At 38.9% G+C, this 22,651-nt stretch overlaps 1 protein-coding gene across 1 annotated transcript in view; it reads right to left on the bottom strand.

Moving 5' to 3' along the window:
- The window catches only part of ANAPC5 (anaphase promoting complex subunit 5), a 44,536-nt gene extending 23,019 nt beyond the window's left edge, over positions 1-21,517 (bottom strand). The window contains exons 1-8 of the mRNA XM_077159800.1: positions 21,209-21,517; positions 18,665-18,744; positions 18,087-18,196; positions 16,269-16,461; positions 8,317-8,383; positions 5,890-5,991; positions 4,733-4,923; positions 506-587 (exon numbers count right to left, since the gene is read on the bottom strand). Coding sequence (XP_077015915.1) covers positions 506-587; positions 4,733-4,923; positions 5,890-5,991; positions 8,317-8,383; positions 16,269-16,461; positions 18,087-18,196; positions 18,665-18,744; positions 21,209-21,415 — 1,032 coding nt within the window. The 5' untranslated portion in view covers positions 21,416-21,517. The remainder of the gene's footprint in view (positions 1-505; positions 588-4,732; positions 4,924-5,889; positions 5,992-8,316; positions 8,384-16,268; positions 16,462-18,086; positions 18,197-18,664; positions 18,745-21,208) is intronic.
- Positions 21,518-22,651: the final 1,134 nt, after the last annotated feature.

Genomic DNA, 22,651 nt, shown 5'->3' with positions numbered 1-22,651 from the left:
GAATTATGAACCTAAGTGAAAGTTGAAAAAAACAGACTGAAAAAAAACATTGATCATTTTGCTTCTGAAAGCACTGAGTAACAACTGTTCCAGAAAAAAGCATAAATTAAATATGGTCTTCAACTGAGAAATTGAGATTCCCCAATGATTGTTACATGAGTTTTGTGTCCTCCTGTTTGGAGATTATGCTCTGACAGGACAATGTCTCACCAGGCAGGTGTAATTTATACCTTTCTGTTAATGCCAATGTTAAATGTGACAGTTAAGGGGTTCCGCTTTTGCATGGCAATTTGCATTAAAATTTGTAAATAAGAAATGTCCCCAAAGCAGAACAGTTGCCATAAATTAAGAAAAGTAAATAAATATGGGTTGCCTTTACTGAATTCCCATGAATTTCCATGACTGGTCTCCCTTCATTACCAAGGACCTTTGTTCCACAAGCACAAAATCCTGATTAAAATTGTCCCTCCCAAGGCAAAACTCCCAAGCAGAAGGGTGGCCTCACCAAGCAGTGCTGGAGACACACGTGGTCGTTGGACTCCTGGGCAATCCTAATTGCCTCCTGCAGGGCAAGCTCTGCCTGTTGACTAAGGACAGATTGAACCTTAATATCCATTAATATCCATTAACAATTACAAACACGCACAAGCAGCGGTAGCAGGAAGTCATCTGCACACAATTCAACTGAGAGCAGACCTCTAGGTTGGAAAATGTCACTCTTTAAGGGCTTATTCCTCAGAGGGACTCCCTCTCCCAGCAGCAGGAAACATTAACAGTAAAGATGCAGGAAGGGTCCTTCAAAGGGGTATTTCTAGGGGCATGAAGGAATGGAATTAAGGGGGATGAAAAAATGGTTTTGCTTCATCTTAGCTCCTAAGATTTTTATTTTAGATTTCCTCCACTGAGAGAAGGGCAAGGAGAAGACACAATTTTATTTTTAATTGCATTCCCGGCTGCACTACTGAATTTTTTTTATCATGCACATTTGTCACTTTTATAACTTTTGCAAAATCGGTTTAAAAAATTACTTTGAGAATTCCCACTTGTGATTTTTTTTATTTCTGTTTATATGGCTCCCCTCCATCTGGAATGTCTCTCCAAACTCTCAATTTCTCTGGAAGTCCAACCCCCTATTCTCAGCCCTGGTGAGCTCTCACTTCAGAAAATGTCCACAGCAATGCTATCTATACTGCATCTTTCCGTGCTTAATCACTACTGTGTGTCATCCCCTATTTATTTGATCTGTATCAATTTTATTTCTTCAACTAGTTTATAAACCTCTAGAGTATGAGCCATGTCTTAAACTTTGGGTTACCCAGCGGAAAGTCACATAATAAAAGTTCTAGAATTGCTGGTTCACTGAGCATCTCAAAATAGGATAAAAAATTCTGTAGGTACCATTTATCTAAGGAAAACTTACATAAAGAATTTTCCTCCAAACCAGCAATAGCCCCCATGAGTAATTTTAACTGGAGAGTGCGGAACTGTTTCTCAATAACTGTTTGTCAGATAGAAAACCTAGATACCTTTTTACCTATTTTTCATTTTGTTTGAATCCTTTTACTATTGAGAATAATGTGGGCACCAGGATATAAGCTACTTGAGGGCACATCTTCACATACAGGCTTAAATAAACATTGTTGAATTAACTTTATTAAACATTTGATGGCCAAATAATAGTAGGTTTAAGGAAAAGGCTTCCAGGTGAACTATATATAATATGCTGAAAGAGGACTAAAGAGAGATTATTTTTCCAAGGTAGGAGGAAGGGTAAACTACCCACACAGAAATGTCAAAAAACTCAGGTAAATCCTTGGGATCTTACTGCTTTCCAACACTTTTAATCAGAAAATTCAATATAAAAAAGTTTTAAGATGGGCAACGGCGGCTCAAGTGGCAGAATTCTCACCTGCCATGCCAGAGACCCGGGTTCAATTCCCAGAGCCTGCCCATGCCAAAATAAATAAATAAATAGATAGATAGGTAAATAAATAGATAAATAAATTAAATAGCTAGACAGATAAATAAATAAACAAATAAAAGTATTGACTAAATCCCTTGAGGAATGGGAGAAAAATTATAAAATTTTTTTTATAAGTTTCAGTAAAAGAGCAAGATGCAAACTGGCTGTAGTATCTGAAAGGCACTGGTTATCTACTGTTCTCAAATTTCCAGAGCAGAAAGGTCACAGCCTCTAAAGAATGGCTTACTATAGTACTCAGAAGAAACGCCAAAATCCTTCCCTGGGCATACAGGACCCTAAATGCTCCAATCTCTGACTTCATTCTTCCTATTCCTTATTTACAGCACTCCAATCTCCGCAAACACGCCAAATAGACTCCTGCCTCAGGGCCTTTGCACTTGCTGTTCTCCCTGCCTTGAACATGTCCCAGATGCATGCAAAGATCACTGCCTCCATCACCTTCACAACTCTGCCGAAACATTAAAGTAGCAAGTCAGCCCTCCCTGATCTCTGCTGAAGTAATATCTGAACAGAGATTTAAAGGAACTGATGGCGTGAGAGATCTGTGCATAAAGCTGGAGAAAGAGTGTTCCTTATAAACAAAAACAGTACTCCTATCATCACTCTCTAACTCCTTATCTGAACCGATCCCTACCTGACACATACTATAATTATATTTAGTTTTGTTCATTGTCTATCTCCCCGACTATGATATAAGCTCCACGTGAACAGGAAGCATTTCTTTTTCCCTGTTATACCCCCAGCAACTAGAACAGGGCCTAGTACACAGTTGATGTGTACTAGTTGATAAACCACCACGAAGATTTTGATGAATTCTCCTTAATTTCTATTAGTTAAGTGACAAAGATTTACACAGGCCCATAGATCCAGAATCAGAAACAAAGAAGCCTGGACCAGTATATAGAAGGTAAGAAGAATAAGCACATCAGTAAAAATTCACTTTCCTCATTTGTATTCCCTGCTACTAGCTGCCTATCCATTGCTAGTGGTGTAAACACAAAGGAAATTCTGTACAACAAAAGTTTAATTGGTTAAGATGGATTGTATGATGTGTGAATAAAATTTTTAAAAAAGGTTATTTGGATCTACGTAATAAGCTGCATGCATATTTCCAAACTTCAGAAGAAGTTGTCTTTAACCCAGAAATAAGTTGTTGGCCAATGTCACAAATGACATGGCTATTTATTATGAGTATGTAAAAAAGGAAAAGCTCTGATTAAGAGCTTATTAAAGCTGGGCAGACCAAAAGAAGTTGGTTATTAAAAAATATTATGAAATCTCACAAAATCTCGGAGCTTGGATGGCCTTAAACATTTTGGAGCACAACCCAATCAAACGGCATCCCTGGCTTAGGCTTGTGTAATCCACTGACATCTTTCTCAGAGTTCCAGGCAGGGAAACATCTTCCTTATGATGGATAGAACTATTCTGCCCCCTAATTTACCCTTATCAGCTCTTGAGCTTCTGTAGAAACCAAACCCTTGATCAGTTTCAGAAACTGCCCCTACCTTTTTCTTTTTAAAGAGATGAGGTATTTATTTGAAACAGGTACTGGAAGAAAAATTCAGTGCATAAAACATCAAACTACTCCTTCCTATCTAAGAGTGACTGAATTTTCTAACTTCTCCCCGGATTTCATGTTCAGAATACAAGCTCTGTGCCCTGGGCCTGGCTCCGCCTCCTTCTTTCCTTCCCTCAATCAAAGCCCTTTTCACATGACCATTAACTACATGACGATGGCAAAGACAGGCCTAGCTAAATCATTTCTAATTCAGGCTCAGCATTCTCATACCCTTCTCAGATTCTTTGGGTGACGTAGCTTTAAATGCCTTCACCACCCTGAACACTGTTTCACCCACAAGCTTCAGCTTGTCAATGTCCTTTTTAAAATGTGACAACTAGAAATTAATGGAATTCACAAGTATTGCCTAACCAACACTGAAAGAGGTAGAAGTCTCAGTTCTTTCCCCCTGGAAATACTTCCATTAATATACCCTAGAGTCTCTATTCAAAGATGCCTGTAGCAGAGGCCACTTCTCTCCACAGGACAAAGCCATAGGGACCATGGAGGCTCTCTCAATTAATGCACCATCTTAGCACCATTATTCACATTATTTTATTATTTCCTAAGTAGCCACCATGCTTTGAGTTTTAAACTACTTATCTATATTTACTAAGTAATAATTGATCAGTTTTCATATTTTTCTTAATTAAAAACCCAGACATGTCTGACCAATGGAATAAACCAGAGTCACCTCATTAAACTACCTGAATTTCAACCAGGAGCAAAATCATATGACAGTAAGCCCATACAGTCTGTTATCCAGTAAAGGCACAACTTCCTTTGGCTTTTAAAATGCTGAAAATAGCTCTTGCATCCCAATTAGTAACTCCAAAAAATGCTTTTGGGAATCTCTGGCCTAATGACCTAATTTGCTTTTAGCTCAATGGCTATGGTTCTTAGAAGTCAAGAAAAAGGCCATGTACTTAAAGAGTAATTCTAAATAGTGACACCAGGGGGCAGATGATTCAGGTACCAGATTTTAACTAACTTGTCCCACTGCAAAGCGGTTCCCTCTGGAAGTTATTGGCAAGTCCAGGTTGAAGAGGGTCTGTCTCTTTGCCCGCCCCCCCTCCTTTTCTTTCCTTCCCTCCTTCCTTCCTTCCTCTTCTTCTTCTTCTTTTTTAATGCCTATGACATTTAAGTTAATTTCTTCAATTCCTGCACAAACAAAACTCTGAACTTACTAGTGGCCGAAGCGACAGTGCAGGGCGGCGAGGTTCAGAGCAGCGTATCGGAGGCTCCGGCCAGAGCCCTCTTCCCCATTGCTTTTGCTCTCAGCTCCAGTCAGAATCAGGCGGTCAAAATAATGCAGGAGGCTATGTGTTGAACTAAAAACATCTTGGACCCGGAGGTTGTTTAAGTAGCTGAGATAATGCTAAAACGAGAATCCGTCAACATATTTTAAATGTACACTTCCCCTGGTGAAGACAAGTGCCGAGAGACCCACGGCTACAAACAGCCTTCTAACAAGATGGTCATAGTTTAAATTAATATTTTCCCAGCATGCAGAGTAAAGCAGGTTCAGGATTTACTGGTTTGGCACAGGTCCTCACGAAAGGAGACTTCAAATGAAAAATGGGATTTTGGTTAGCATTTGTGTCAGCATTTTATCCTATATATAAATACACCACACCCCTGGTTATTAGGACCCATGACTGATACCTGAGGGACATAGGGGTCTCAGTTCAGGTATTAAGGAACATTGAGTTCAAAACTAAAGATTTTAAAACCTAATTCATATATAAGTCGCAAAATTAACTTTTCTGTAGTTTAAACTTAAAACACAATGAAACTTTTATTAGTTTACTAGTCATCTTCTATTCTGAAAATATTTTTATTTTGTTTACATCACTGAATTAAATTGCCCTCAAAATGGGCAGATTTTAGTTACTAAGGAGCAAAACAAATATATTTCTACCTGTAGATAAAGTCAGATATCAAATTTAGGTACTAATAAGAAAGATTTCAGGGTTTTAAAAAAACAAACAGCAATAAGGAATGGAGTGAGTGGAACATTTTTTTGATTAACGAGGAGAAAAGAAAAGGATCTTCCAACGCTGAAACTTTTTTTTTAAATCTGCCTAGTCTATCAACTCCTATCCAAAATTCACATCATCAGAGAGAAGATGGAATGAAAAAGAATATCAAAAGACTGAAGAAATTCCCGATGGCCCAAGGGCTGATACTTTGCAACCCAGGCTGAGTTGCTTACATGTCAATGAAACAATTTCTTTGAAGAACTTGAACAAATGGACCGATACTCAATTGTATGGCTGGTCAATATAAAAAGTAACCCTGTCATTTCTTTCCAACTCGGCAACAAATTCGGGAAAAGACTTACCGCTTCAGCAAAATCAGGATTAAATTTCAACAAGTTGTTCAATTCTTTCTGCAGAGAAGCTGGAGTGAGTGCTTTAGTCTCATCGTTCTTTAACAAGGAAGCCTGAAATGTAAAAATGACAACTCAGTACACAAAGAAATGCCCAATAAAGACATGGAAATTCATACTAAATAGCATCACTTGCTATTTTCTTTTCTGAAGAGGTTCAGTCCTTCGTGGCTTTGTCCTGATTCCCACAAGCCTTAGCTTGTTGCCCCTCACTCTAAGAGACTGAACCGCTGTCAAATCCCCTGCACATACCCTCTCCTCTCAAACACAAAGAACGTTGTGTCCTCTTCCTGGAAGCCTCCCACCCCACCACTGCTCACCCACTCACTCCTCCCAGGCCTACCAAACTCCTGCTCACCCTTCAGGTTCCAACTTCGTGTCATTCACTTGACCTTCTACACTAGGCAAGCTCCTCTAAGGTCCCATATGCTCTTACAAGGCCCCCGCACTTACCCTCCCTACAGCACTTATCAGACAGTATTAAAAACTGCCAATCTGACCTCGCCCCCAACTTGTAAGCTCCTCAAAGTCAGGTCGTGTGTTTTATAAACTTTTATCTCCAACATCCGCAAAGGGCCTTACGGCACCCAAATGTCCTGCCCCATCCCCCTAATTATTTGGTTCATATGGATGATTATCATCAATGAAAATTATATAAAATATATAGAAAATAATGACAGTACTTAACTGATTAACAGACATTTTACTCCAATTTTACTGGATAAATTTTTCTTATAAGTAATTATAATTTCTAATTCAGTTTTTAATTAATTATATCATTGTAGAAAATTCCAAAAATACATAAAAGATACAGAAGAAAATAAAATCCATCTGTAACCACACCACCAAGAAATAACACTATTAATATTCTCATGTCTATTCTAGACTCTCTTCTATGTTTGTGTGTATATGCATATGGACATATTTTTAATGAAATTAGTATGTGATATATAATTTTACTTCCTGTCCTTTTTACTTAATAATATACTATAAATTCTGTTTAATCATCAAATAGTCTTTCAAAGTAAGATTCTTACAGGAAAAAATATTAACCCTTTGACTGTCCTATCGTAAATACTTTTTCCCATATCGTCTGCCTTTTAATTTTGCGAGAATGTGTTCTGACATGCAGAAGCTTTTAAGTTTAATACTGAAAAATTAAATGATCTTCTCCTAAGGGTTTTCTTCTGCAGCTTTTAAGAATGTCTTTCCCTGATCTCATCCAGAGATCAGTCAGAAGTTAATATGTAGTTCCTTCTAGTCTAATTATAGTTTTAAATATTTTCATTTAACCCTTTAATCCATCTGCAATGAACTGAGAGGAAGGGCGAGGAGAGGATCCAGCTTAATGTTTCCTCTATAGTTATGCTATTGTCTTAACAGATTTTCTAATCTCTTGGAAATTCAACTGCAGAGGTGATTCTATCATTTGTATTGGAATCTCAACATTGCCTCTTTCTGCAGAAAGCAAATTAATACCAAAATTAGGGAAAGCTAGAAAAGTAGAGCAAAAAAATCAAAAAAACATTCTATTGTTAGAAATAAATAAACCAGGAGAAAAATGTTAAGTTTATTTTAGTGCAAACATGAAAAAGTATAGCTCAAAAGCAGCAGTAAGAAGTATTTGGAGGGTAGACGGAAATACTAGCAATCAATGAGAGGGAGGGGTAAGGGGTATGGTATGTATGAATTTTTCCCTTTTCTCTTTTTGTTTCTTTTTCTGAATTGATGCAAATGTTCTAAGAAATGATCATGGTGATGAATATACAACTATGTGATGATATTGTGTGTTATTGATTATATATCAAGAATGGAATGATCATATGGTAAGAATGTTCGTGTGTATATGTTATTATGTTTAAAAAATAATAATAATAATTAAAAAAAAGAAGAAGTACTTGGAGTGAAGTGTACTAATGTCTTCAACTTACTCTGAAATGTATAAAATAGTGAGTGAAATGCTGGCTGCTAGAGGGCAATAGCCAGTGACAGAGTAAAGATCACAAAATATCGACTGTTGCATCGAGGTGACAGGTGTATGAGTATTTACTGCACAAGGCTTTTCAACTGCTCTTTATGTTTGAAAATGCCCATTATAAAATGTTAGGGGAGGGGAAGCAAGCCTTCTAAATCAGATTTTTGGAGAGTACTCGTCACTATCACCACTAAGCACCAAATGAACCTGTACCAAAACCTTAATAGAAAAATAAAACCACACAGATTAGGGAAGGGGTCCCCTTGCTACCACTGCAATGTTAGTGAAGAAGAGGACTGAGAGAACAGGATAATGCAGATGACAGACAAGCCTACTGACATAAGAGGCGCTTTAAAACACCACAGGCAAAAAATAAGTTCATAATAAACTAGAAAATTAAATACCTGTTGAGAAAGAAAAAATTCTGCTTGTTTTTGGGATAAAGGCCCACTGCAAGACACCTCTTCTTCTCTGGAAAAATAAAAAATAAAAATAGTAAAAAAAGCATCAACAATACAAATATTAACACTTACAAAATCAAATAGATTGTTGTATCAGAAGAGTTCAAAATTTTTACAACTATGTCCCTCTCCTCAGAAACAGAAAAGACATACTTAAGAGTGATGTTAAACGACCTGCCAATTTCACACAATATACTTACGGACAGATAAAGATATAAATTCTCTATACAGGCTTCCAGCATGATCTTTCTAATAGCTTCTAAATACGAATCCATTATCCAGCCCTTCAGGGGTATACCAACACCTTCCAGAATAAAGTCCACACTGCTTAGTAGGGCAGGCGCGCTTCTTCGTGAGCGGCCCTTCCTGTTTCCTTGGCCTTCTTTCTCACTTTCACTCCAGTCCTGATGAGCCCTTATGGGTTTCCTTTCATGCCAAGATGCTTTGGCAGCTTCCTTAACCTGCCATGACCATTCCCCCACCCACTTTGCACACTGTGTTCACCATCTGCCTTTCAAGACTAACTTAGGTGTCACATACTCCATGAATTTTTCCTGACATCTCTCATTTGAGCTTCCTCTGTCTCCTAGAGATGCTCATCATGGACCCTATGCCTTAACATTTTGACTGCTCTTCCTTACATCTATATGCCAATACCTAGTGCTATACCCATACACACAGCAGGCACTCATAGTTGGTGGAATGAATGAATGAATAAATGAATAAATGAAGAGCTTCTAACATCTTGCTAAGGAGAAAAGATGGTGCTGTACTCAAGAGCAGGAAAAAGAGGTTTCATCTAATAAATAACCAACTGCCTAGAAGTTTAGGTTATCGAGAATAAATTAACAAGACATGTACTAATATAAACCTAGACTTGAGAGATCGATTTATATATAAATAAAAAAGTCTTGAGAACAAAGTATGACTAATACCCTTTTGCCATACTGACCCTGAAAAAAATGGCTTTTCTAAATAGGATTATCATCAGTATTAAAAGAAATCAACATTTTCTTATAAAGAACTTTTTTTTTAGGCACTTTGGGCCTAATATAGCAGCTCTCAAACTATTTCATTTGGACAATATATGAGCATAGTCTATGGGGAAAAATGCTGCGAAGGTTAAATAATTTGGGGAACGACATGTCCTTTAACCTTCTTGGAGATTCATAATACACATTAAAGAAATCCAATAGAAAGAAATTTTGTTAACCTTTGCTTAATGTACCATCTATCAACCTAATGGACCAAAGACTCTTCTCATATCTCTCAAGAGGCAATACTGTTGTAGAGGAAACACTTGGGGAAGAGCTGCTTTAATATTCTGTGGGTCTTATTTCTGAAACATATGACCTCGTAATCCCCAGGACAGTGTTATCAGACTCTGCAACTCCTGGGGTACTACCAAGAGCCAGTGCAACCCAGGCCAAACAAAGGTCAGTGATGCAACAGTCATGTACCGGGAAATGGAAAAAAATTCACAGGTCAAGTTTCCAAATGGAAAACAGGTAAGTGTCTTGGGGAAAAAGAAGCCCTTTTCTCTTAAAATATCCTTTAAACAAAGTAACCCCAAGCCTTGAAATAAATATGGCTGTACAAAGAAAAGACTACGAACAAATGAGAGTTTGAATGAAACTGGATGTACCAACACTGGGTCTCAATCTTCTCTGAAGTTCATGACACTAACTGTAATCAATGTTTTATTTATGTAAACCCTTTCCAAAAAGCATGTTTGAGTAGCTTATAATACAAGACACAGGAGCAAGAGGGTTAATAAAATAGAAAGAACACATCAGTATCAATCAAAGTAAAATAGCTACCAATGAAGGGGAATATGGTTACTATGAAGGAAGATCAAATGTGACTCTGACACCCTCACATTTATGGCCAACTGATTCTGACAAGGGTGCCAAATCCACTCAATGGTAAAGAACAGTCTCTGCAACAAATGATGTTGGGAAAACTGGATGTCCATATGCAGAAGAATAAAGGTGGACCTCCTATCTCGCATCATATATAAAAATCAACTCAGAAAGGATAAAAAACCTAAATATAAGGGCCAGAATATACAACTGCCAGAAGAAAACAGAGAAGCATCTTCAGGGCCTTGTGTTTGGCAGTGGTTTCTAAGACTTTACACTCAAAAGATAAGCAACAAAAGAAAAAACAGATAAATGGGACTTCATCAAAATTAAAAACTTTTGTGCATCGAAGAACTTTATCATGAAAATAAAATGACAACCTACAGAATGGGAGGAAATATTTGGAAAACATGTAACCAATAAGGGTTTAATATCCAGGATATACAAAGAAACCTTATAACTCAGCAACAGAAAGACAAACAACACAATTTAAAAACGGGCAAAAGACTTGAAAAGATATTCTCCTAAGAAGATATACCAATGGCCAAAAAGCACACGGAAAAAAGCTCCACGTCATTAGCCATTACAGAAATTTAAATAAAAACCACAATGAGATACCATTTCATACTATTAGAACTGCCGCTATTAAAAAAAAAAAAAAAAACAGAAAATTACAAGTGTTGGAGAGGATGTTGGGAAATAGTAACACTTATTCACTGTTGGTAGAAATGTAAAATGGTGCACGTCTCTGTGGAAGACAGTTTGATGGTTCTTTAGAAAGTTAAATATAGAATTTTCTTATGACCTAGCAATCTTACTTGTAGATACATATCCAAAAGAATCGAAAGCAGGTACTCAAACAGATCTTTGCACACCAATGTTCATGGTGGCATTATTCACAACTGCCAAAACACAGAACCAACCGAGGCGTCCAATGACCAATGAATGGATAAATAAAACGTAGTATGTACACACAATGGAATATGATTCAGGTGTAAAAAGGAAGTTTCTGATACATGTGTCAACATGGATGAACCCTGAAGACATCGTGTTGAGTGAAATAAGCCAGACAAAAAGAACAAATCTGGTATGATCTCACTGATATGAAATAATTAGAAGTAAACTCATGGAGTAAAAAACTAGAGGGGTGCACAGGTGGTTCAGTGGTAGAATGCTCGCCTTTCATGGGGGAGACCCGGGTTTGATTTCCTGACTATGCACCCCCCCACCCAAAAAAAAACTAGAGTATAGGTTACAGGGGCTAGTGTGGGGGTAGAGAATGAGAAGTTAATGCTTAAACTGTACAGGTTCTAGTTTAGATGACAGAAAAGTTTGGGGGTGGTGATGGCAGCACAACATTGTGAATGGAATTAACATAATATATTTGAATGTGGTTAGGAGGAGAAATTTTGGGTTATATACATGTTAACAGAATAAAAATTTTTTAAAAATACTGGCTATGGTTTCTATAGTGGCAACCTTGGCTGATGCGACCAAGCTTAGGAAAAGCAAGTAAAATTATTCGAGTCCAAATCATCCTTGACTGACGCATCCCTTGCATCTTCAGGGCCTCAAGAATACAGGCAGGAGAAAGCAACTCTTTAAAAAAATGCAAAATGTATTCAATTTAGGAAAAGAGCTGGAGTACACTCTGCTTATGCATGCACTTATCAGCTGAAACAAAATTTTAGCCTCATTAGTACTATAAATCAAGGGAACTTAACCTGAGGTCCATGCACAGGCTTTAAGGAGTCCGTGAACCTTATAAAATGACTATGCATTTTTGATACACAATAGATTCTCAAAAGGAGTCTGGAAACTCCCGAAAAAGGCCATACTGCCATAGCTGAAATTTTAAAATAGGATATAGGATCAATCAATCAACAAAGATTCTGGCAGCATATGCTGTGCATAAAACACCAGTCTAGTTACTGGGGGGGAAAGCAATGCCTTATTGCACTCAGAGTCTTCAAAAAGGCAAGGACCAGCCCAAATGAAAAGATGGTAGTAAAGGATAAATGCCTATATGAACATGAACACTGTACCCGCAGAAAAAGGAGTTATCATTCCACACACTTGAAAGTATGGAAAGGATTGAAGAAAAATGATGATGAAGGAAGGTGGCATTCCAGGAAATAAAAATGATGCAGGAAAAGGCCTGGCATGTGGGCGGAATATGAGCAGACTTGGCTGTTGAGAGGCCTTAGACAAGGTCAGAAAGGTCAACTGTGAAAGGCCTCGAATGCCAAGCCAAGCCAAGGAGAATTCGTAAGATTGATGAGGACTTTTAAGCAGGGGTGACAAAAGTAGGGGAGGGAAGCAACCAAGAAAGACAAGGATTAGTTAACATTGACTGAAGCCATGAAGAACTGGACCTGTCTATGGAGTGAGGCAGAGGGGGTGCCCCAGACCCTGCTGTCCTCCCTAATTGATCATGCACAGGTCACACTGTCTTCTCTGTCCCTCCAATATGTCACTTGGCCAGATGATGGGAGCTCTGCATCCTCCATGCTGTCCCACTAGAAGGCTCTTGAGCAACACTCCACCGAGCTGGCTCCTTCTCCTCCCCTAGCTCTCAGTACGAAGAGGTATCAGCCCACTCCAGGCACTCTCAATCCCTGGGCTCTATTTCATTGCCCTGCTGCACTGACCACTCTCTGAAATCACATGACTTACTAATTTAGTTACACACACACACACACACACACACACACAAACACACACGTCCCTCCCATGTGGCCCTGAGGGCAGAGACTATGTCCTCTTCACTGATACCACAGCATCTAGCATAGGGCCTGGCACACAGTACGAGATCAATAAATATTTGTTCAATAAATTAACAAACTTGGAAGATTAATGTGAAATTACTGGCAAGTGAAGAAACACCAGAGAATTTCCACTTCTGTCAGGCCCTTTGAGAAGCACAGAGAAGATGGAGTTCAAACAGCCTGCAGCCTGGTAGCTTTCACCGCAAACTCACAAAGTGTAATCCTACAGGGCTGGCTGTGCTCACACTCAGACAGCAAGTACCCAAAAGCTGAAGCAAAATTCCACAGTCCATACCTTCTCTGTAACTGGATTAAAAAAAAAAATTTTGGTAAACATTTTTTGACTGAATATTTATTTCTTCCTTTCTAAATTACCAGTTGGGTATTCATTTTCAAATACGAATAATTCGATCGCAGGATGGGAGATTTGCAAACTGTGAAATATTACTTATTGTGCATATTTTCCTCTCCCTAATTTTAACATGAATTTCTAGGGCAAGAAAAATAATTTCCCTGAAGAAAAGAGAGCTAAAAACATTCCAATAGCTACAAAAGAGAAAATGAAAGAAGCTTCTTATAATGCAATAAAATACTAGAAAAGACCATAAAAGGAAAAAACAAAAATTTCCTTTTTAAAAGACTCAAGAAATGTTTGTAAACATATTCTATAAAACACAATCACAGATGACTAATAATAAATAAAACAATTTCTTTTTGGACAAAGAATTATAATAGTTAGAATTTCATTTAAATGATGTATTTCCTAATTTCAGTGATGAAATTCTATTTCCTAAACGTATACTAATTCCCGAAACCACCGATTAAACACAAATGAATCCTTAAAATAGGATAAAAAAAACATAAAGATGCAATTAGACCTAATCAAATCAGATTAATGTATGGGAAGTCAAGCCAAAACAAGAAAAGTCTGAATTTTAATGTATTTCTGAAGAAGTGACAGTTTGCTACCTTAAGCATATGGAGGAACTAGTATTACACTGTTGAAGAAGCATTCCTTAGGGAATTAACTAAACAAGAAAATAAATAATAATAATAATAAAAGTAGCTAACAATTGTTCAACATGTATTGCAGATCAGGAACTATTCTAAACACTTGAAATGAATTTACCACTTAATCCTCATAGCAACTCTCCAAAGACATGATCTGATCCCCATTTGCAGATAAGGAAACAAAAGCACAAAGAGGGTAAGAAACCTGCCCATAGTCTCACAGGAATAAGGGGAGGAGCCGGTATTCAAATCCAGTGGTCTAACTCCAGAGCCAGACTCTTAACTTTACACATAACCACCCTTTCATTAGATACGAAGCATACGAAGCATTTGTAAGTAACAAATTTGTAAGTAAATAATTTTTTTTTTTTTTTTGCATGGGCAGGCACTGGGAATCGAACCCAGGTCTCTGGCATGGCGGGCAAGAACTCTGCCATTGAGCCACCATGGCCCACCCAATAAATATGTTTTTGAGACAACTCAATGGTATAATCTTGCCCCCATCATGTGCTGAACAAATGCTTTCTTCAAAAGCAGTACCACAGGGCATTCCTTAGCACTGCAGGGAAGCATTCCCTGTCTATACACATGGCCTAATCCCACCCACCAGAGGGGGCTGGCAGTCTACCTAGGGCAGTGGGCTTACTTCTCCTGGCTCTGTACACACCCTATTACACCGATCGGTTAAAAATCCATGTTCCTCAGTAGACTGTGGGCTCCATAAGGGCAGGGAATATGGGAAACACACATACACATGCAGATAAATATTTTGCCCCCGGGCATAAGTAGTTTATTTGGTAACAGCAACTGGGGAAAGGGGAAGTGAATCAGTAAAGAAAGTCAATAAAAAGTGTCACCGAGCCAGTTACCAGTATGGACAATGAACAAAGTTTTTTGAGTCCCGATGTTCACTCACATAACACAAATCTAAGGAGGACATTCTGTTATGAGTGAGCACCACACTAAGCACTGAGGATAATACAATGAAACAAGCCAGAGGAGAGTCTTGGCTCTCAAGGGATAGAGACAGAGGAAGTAAATAAATACAAACAAGTAAGTAAATAAATTTAAAACTGACAAGAGCTATGAAGGAAATAGAGAAGCTGCACGAGTTTGGGATGGGAGCTACTTCAGATCAGGGAAGGGCGATCTGAGGACATTTGAGCTGAAATCTTAACGGCAAAAAGAAAAAGCTAGGTGAAGAGTTGAGGGAGCACACCAGGCGACCTGAGGCAGAAATTGGTTGGAGCAGTTAGATTGCTGTGAATAAAGAGGTAAGTAATGAGAAAGGGGCCAGGGAAAAAGACGGGGCCGGGTCACACAGCACCGAGGCCACAGCAAACCTGGATATGTGTCTAAAGCCCAAGGAAGTCAACAGAGGATTTGCAGCAAAGCATGCGAGGATATGATCTACTTGTTTAAAAATTTGCCTGGATAATGCATGCAGAACAGATGACAGGGAGACAACCGAGTACAGGCAAGGAGACTGGTTAGCAGGTTACTGTAGTCAAAAAAAAAAAAGGACTTGATGCCAACACAACAGGCTACCATCACTGGAAAGAAAAAGCCAAAATCCAAACATATTCAGAGGAAGAGTAGCCAGATCTGCTAAAGGACTGGAAATAGGGGTAAAGAGGAAGGAGGAATAAAGGATGCACTTAGGTTGCGTTTGAACAACTAGGTGTGAATTTCGCCAAGACCTCAGTAGGTACCCAATAAATTCTCAAGGATTTAATCCATTTTAATTCACTTTGCTGTAATGAACTGGGTAATCTGAGATGAGTTAAATAAAGGACGCTTTATAAAAGAAGGGCAGGAGATAGAAAAACCACAAGGGACATTACGGTGCCCAAGGCTGTGGGGCACCTTTACACTCTAGGCCTGGGAAGACCCCCTTCTGGATTATCAGACCCCAAAGGAGTGTAGAGAGGGCCTTCTGATAGTGCTGTGGCCTTGGACAGCCAACCTGGACACCAAAGGAAGGAAACCAGTGCATCAACACCCTGACCCCAGCCTCCTCTGCCCTCTGGATTTCCCGCCAGTGCCTCCCACTGGCCAATCAGAAGTCGAAGGACAAGGAACCGACTAATGCAGCCCATATGGTTCAACTTCCAGGGCACAAGGTGGAGAAGGGTGGGGAATGGATCAGAGGTGTAAACGGCCAGCACATGAACACTGAAGAAATGAGGATTTACTTGTTTGAAATGATGCTATTTCACAGGAAAGGGGTGCCCATCAGAAAAACCCAAGTTACCTCACAGATACGTCAAGTTCTTCTTTTTCCATTTTTCTTTCGCTGTCCTCTCTACTTGTAAGTTCCATTTCAGTATCTTCCACTGTCTTTTTCTCACCATTTTGGAAGTACTGCTGAAGGGCAGTGTACAGTTTAAACACCTGACTGAAAGACAGCTTACTGTAGGCCAAGATCATGTGGCGCAGAAATAAGCCTACAAAATGAAATACAGACAAGGCTCAAGCATTAAGTGGAACCGAGGCTACACAATGTCAAAGATTGACACAAGACCTCCTTCAACAGAATAAAAAAAATAAAAGAAGGATAACAAGATACTTGAAATTGTTGTCCCCTCTACCTAGAATGTTTTTTGCAGTCCTTTCCAGGATGCTTTCTTTTTAATATTCAGGGCTCAGTTCTCCCACTCCCAGGCCACCATCATTATCTGTCACAGCCTCCGGGCTCCTTTAACTACCTGAAATCATCTTATTTGTTGACTTTTTCATCTGGTTCCCCCTCCAGTATATAATCTCTGTAAGAGTAAGGCCTGTACCTACCCTAGAAGTCCAGCAGGGCTCAGCATGTAGAAGACCAATAAATAAATGATACTGAGTAACTCGGCAGCTACCACACAGCACACCAAATGGACAGGAGCACAGAAATAAAGCTAACAGAAAAGTGTCGGGAAACTTCTTGAATGCTCTCACCCTACAGCCTCTATCAATTATGGATTTTCTGTGGCCTATCTCTCAGTCAACACAGCAAGCAAACTCACTGCCTTCCCCATCTCTATGTGGGACATGACTTCCAAGGGTGTAAACCTCCCATGGGACAGAAATCCTAGAATGAGCTGGGACTCAGCATCAAAGGACTGAGAAAATCTTTTCAACCGAAAGGGGAAAGAGAGAAACAAGACAAAGCATCAGTGGCTGAGAGATTTCAAGTACAGTTGAGAGGTTATCCTGGAGGTTACTCTTATGCATTATATAGATTACCCCTTTTTAGTTTAAGGTGTTTTAGAGAGGCTAGAGGGAAGTGTCTGAAACTGTAGAGCTGTGTTTCAGTAGCCATGTTTCTTTAAGATGACTGTATAATGATACAGCTTTCACAAAGTGACTGTGTGATTGTGAAAACCTTGTTCTGATGCTCCTTTTATCTATGGTATGGACAGATGAGTAAAAAATATGGATTAAACATAAACAAATATTGGGGGAACAAATATTAAAATAAATTGGGTAGAGGGAAATACTAGTGGTCAATGAGAGAGAGGGGTAAGGGGTATGGCATGTATGAGTTTTTCTCTTTTTTCTTTTTCTTTTTCTGGAGTGACGTAAATGTTCTGAGAAATTATCATAGTGATGAATATACAACTACGTGATGATATTGTGAGCCACTGATTGCACATAAAGTATGGAATGTTCATACATTAAGAATGTTCGTGTTGTATGTGGATTGGTTTTATTAATAATAATAAAAAAATAATAATGGATTTTCACTTTCCTCTCTCTCATAAGTTGAGTTGGCTGCCCTCATTTAGAGTGCGTAGAGGAGAAGGTGGTCAAGTGATCCAAAGGACTGTGAGCAACAACTGGGGAACCCTAAAAGCCTCTACAGATCAGACTCATACTTCAACGAATGCAGACAAAAACAGAAGGGGCTTTAGCACAAGGCAATTATTTAAAACAGATCAAAATGGCAAGCCAATAAATGTAAACTATAACATGTTCAGCATCTCCACTGCGCTTGTGGGCAAATACAGCAGAATAATGATAGATGGGATTTAGAAAGCCATTCGCTTCAATGAAAATGTTCTCTGCTCTTTTCAGAAGCCTTCCATACCTACTACACTTGTTTTGTGAACCTCTGGTTCAGTTCCAGAAAAAGAATCTGAAAGGTCATCAAAAAATTGTTCCATATCCTTCAATTCGCCTTCTGCCATAAGTTTGATTCTGAATGAGAAAATTGAGGTATACAATTTAGTGGCACCCTTTGAACATCTCACAGGTCATATTTCACAATTACATCTAAAAATAAATCTTATTTAAAAGCAATTCAGAAGTTCATATAAAACTGTGGCCCATAAAACAAATCTGATATTCCAAAATGGCATTCCCACATTTCTGAAAAGTATCATTGCTGATTGTTTTCTTAATCATAAAGTTTGTTAAGGTATCACTAAAAAAAATTGAGGCAGATCCATAAAGAATAAGAAATTTGGGGAGGGAAAAAAAGTACAAAATAGCATGAATAATGTTATTCATTAAAAAAAAACAAACAACTATAAAGTTTAAGTACTTAGGGAAAAACCTAGAGTAATAAAGATATCTTTTTATCAGGAATTAATTACCACGTGCCCTTTTAAAATTTTCATCTACCTTGGTATCTTTTCATAAACATACAGAAAAAAGGAAGCTTACCTGATCTGTACTAAATTTGCCAACTGAGGACAAGATTCTTCAATTAACTTGTATAGTTTTGACAGTGTAATATCTGGGCCCTGCATAAAGGAAAGAAAGGGAAGTTAGGGACAAATTTTAAAGAGCTGGAGATTAAGAGTTACAAACAAGAATTCATTTACAATCCTTCTGCTTTAATAATAATTCTAAACATGAAATCTCAAATCTAGAAGGGAAAAAAAAATCTACCTAAAACACTTAAGTAACACTTCACATTTGCATACCATTTCATCATGGGTGGAATAGTTTTAAACAGGGAAAAAAGCATAGGATTTATAGCCAGAGAACTGCACTGTTTCTTCCTTCTTAGTTTGGGAATCATGGCAAAAGAAACTGAGCCCTGGTTTCCTTCATTGGTAAAACAGAGATAATAACCATCTCCCTTGTTTGTCTCAAAGATTAAGTAAGATTATAGAAAGGGTTTTGGGAACTGTAAAACTCAATACAAATACAGATGTTTTATTTTTTACAAACATAATCTCATTTGATCCTCCCCAAATCCTATCCATAAAAAGTCCCATTAGAGACAGAGTATACAAACTCAGCTATCAAGAAGTTACAATCTAGTTGAGGTTTAAAACTAAACAATGAATCTTTTTTGGAGAGGATACTGCAGTATATACTACAACTTTAGATGTGGGTACCCTATCACCCAGCAATACCACTTTAGATGTGGGTACCCTGTCACCCAGCAATACCACTTCTAGGGAAGTATGCGTTACATACATTGCTTGGAGCGAAGAAAAACTGGAATGAAACTATATGTCCATTAATGAAGAGTTATGTCTCTTTTCTTACCATGAAATATAATGCAGCTGTAAAAAAAAGAATGAAGCAGATCTACTTAGAAATACTGACATGGAAAGATTTTGAAGACACAAAGCAAGTTTCAGCATTTACAGGAAAAAAAAAAGATTAAAAGCCTGCATGTATGTATACCTATAATCATATACACCTATCTATCTATATAGACACACATATAGGAAAAGGGCTGGAAAGAGCCATTCCAAATTGTTATTCAATAAATAGTTTTTGAATCAATGAACAGTGATATATAATTTTTATATTATTTGAAGTTTTAAGATGAATATTTGTGTACTAGTTTAGTGGTTAAAAACTAATTTTTCAAGTCAAACAATAAGTCAGAGGAGTTGAGGTCTGGTTGGAATATCACTAGACAAATTCTATACATACTATTTTAAAACTATATATGGTGTTTAGCCAGGCAAAGCAGCAGGAAAAAAAAAAAATTCCACACAGAAAAACAGCATGAACAAAGACCCCAGGATCACTTTTTGTTTCCTTTCTCTATTTACCAAACTTTTAGTATTGTGACTTTTATTTGAATGGGGGGTGGGCTGCACTTAAAATAGTTATGGGGCAGGACTGAGAGCTACAAGTTATACTTGAGAGACCAACTAACTGGGCTAGTCACTTATATTCTGTGGCCTCAGTTTCTTCCTTCACTCTCTCAAATACAGGTGATAGACAATTTTAAAAAAAAGCCCTTTATAAACTATATAGAGTTGCAGAAATCCAGCTCTGGGTAATAGTTTTTCTTCGTGTACCTCTTCAGATTCCATAATTCCGGGACCCAGGACTCCAGATGTCTGTCTTATTGCTTCTGTTCTTCAACAGATAATTGCTCATCCTTCAAATCCCCCAGCTTTTAGTCCTCCCTTCCTCTAAGAACTCCTCCCCATTCATCTAATGACAACCATATGCCTTCAGGAGGGCATATTACATTTCACTCATTGCAAAAATATTTATCAGTCACTGAACTAGGTTTTCAGAAAGCAGGGATGAACATAAGACTAGCCTGGAGGCTACACGCTAGTAGGGAAGACAAACATCAACATAACCACACAAATAAATGGAAAAACCACAACTGATATAAGGTACGTGGCCTATAGGAACACACATAATAAAAATAATAGTTAACATTGATTGGACATTCACTATGTGCCAGATGGATCGTCTCATTTAATACAGTCATCCAACGACATCGTGTCTATTACTGTTCCCATTTTAAGGGGAGAAAGCTGAAATCCAAAGAAACTTGCCCAGGTCACTACTAACTGGTGGAAGTAGGACCTGAACCTGCAAAATGACATAAAAACAAGTCAAGTGTTTATAGTTGTCACTAAATAATCAATGTTGGCCGTTAGCTTGATGTCATTACTACTTCCTGCGGTCCTCGAGAGGAGGGAGCCTGTATGATTCATGTTTGTGGCTCAGGCCTACGAGCAGCCCCCACTTTATGGAAGACAGAGGATCGGAGAAAATAACTGGCTCCGATCATTCCGCTAATAAATGCTGGAGCCAGGACGTGCACATGCAAAGAAAGCGTTCTGGCCCACTGTAAGCGTTCGCTAAATGTCAGCTGCTATCTTAACTATCTTTATTAAATATTCTCGTGATCGTCCAGGACAGGGCGACTCCAGCACGGAGCAGAAGTTCAGTAAAGGTCTGCGGGGTACGCGGGAGCCGGCGGGGGCGCCTCACCTGCAGCAGGGGTAGGAGGAGCTGGTTGAGCCTCCGCCGCTCCAAGAGGCTGACGGCGCCCTCGCCCGTGCGGCCCATCTCGTTCAGCAACACCAGCACCGCGATCTTATACGGGGTCACCCAGTCCTTGATGCCGAACACGTTGGCGTGCACCACCCCGTTGGTCATCATGGGGTTGAAGTAGAGGCTCTCATGGACGCTGGCCATGGCGGCCCGAAGGTAAAGCCCGGGGCTCCGCCACCCGCAGCGCGCGAGTTCCGCCTCGCGCCACAGCTCCAGCAGCCCCAGGCCTCTGCCTACCCGCGCCGTATCCCAGGAAACCGAGGGCCGCGCGCTGCGGCATGACGTTAGCCACTCAGAGCAGCCAGAGCAGAGCACCAGGGAGAGCAATAGCCAATGAAAGTGTCCAGAAGTGCAGTGAGGTATGGGGCAAAGCAGTGTTCCCAAAGACGGAGTCCCGGTAGAAACACTTACCCAAGGAGAATAGGTTCCCGGGCGACGGGGACTCTCCCTAGAGACTCTTGGGGGCCAGAGTTGAAGTGTCAGAGGAGCTGCCCTTTTGGTCATTGAATTAAAAAACAATTAAAATTGAATTTTAAAATGACTGTTTGAAATGGGGTGCGCGGGTGGGTCAGTGATAGAATGCTCGACTGCCATGCGGGAGACTCTGGTTGGATTCCCTAGACCATATTCCCAAAAAGAAAAAAAAAAAATTTGCACCTTTAAATCTTGAGTTTCATTCATGGTGTCAATTTTAAACGCAAAAGTTTAGTAGTTTCATTTAACTCTGCCTTTGTAACAATAAACACTGTCTTTCTCAGCATTTTACAATGCCATTTGCAGACAGATTAGGTTGCAAAGGGCCGTATGTCCTCAAGTGAAATAGAAGAATAAACTTCTGTTCAATTTTATAATCTTGAATAGGATTACTTTACTGAATATCAGAAGAAAGTAATTTTAGAAAATTCTAACTAACAAAATTTAACTCTAAACTGGTAAAATTTTGTGCCAAATTGAATTATGTACCCCAGAAAAAAATATATATTTAATCTTAATCCCATTGCAATGGGCGTGCCTTCTGAAAAATTTATTTTTCATTAAGGTATGACCAGCTGAATCAGGATGGGTCCAAATCCTATTACTAGAAGCCTTATAAAAGAGAAAGCCAGAGGAAAGAGCCAGAAGCTGGAATTCAATGGAACCTGGAAGGAGAAAGAGAAGAGAATAGAGAGGACATCACCATGTGCCAGGAAAGCCAAGGAACCGCAAGGATTGCCAGCTAGCCAGAAAGCAACCAACCCCAGGAGGAAGCTAACTTTTCAATCTCTGAACCCATGAGCCAATAAATTCCTGTTGTTAAGCCAACCCATTGTGTGCTATTTGTCATAGCAGCGTGGAAACTAAGACACACTTTCAAATTATTCATTCATTTGTTCAATACAT

This window comes from Tamandua tetradactyla, chromosome 5 (assembly GCF_023851605.1).
Source record: "Tamandua tetradactyla isolate mTamTet1 chromosome 5, mTamTet1.pri, whole genome shotgun sequence".
NCBI classification, from domain to species: Eukaryota; Metazoa; Chordata; class Mammalia; order Pilosa; family Myrmecophagidae; genus Tamandua; species Tamandua tetradactyla.
The sequence above is the reverse complement of the archived record's forward strand: the minus strand, read 5'-3'. Positions and strand labels throughout refer to the sequence as shown.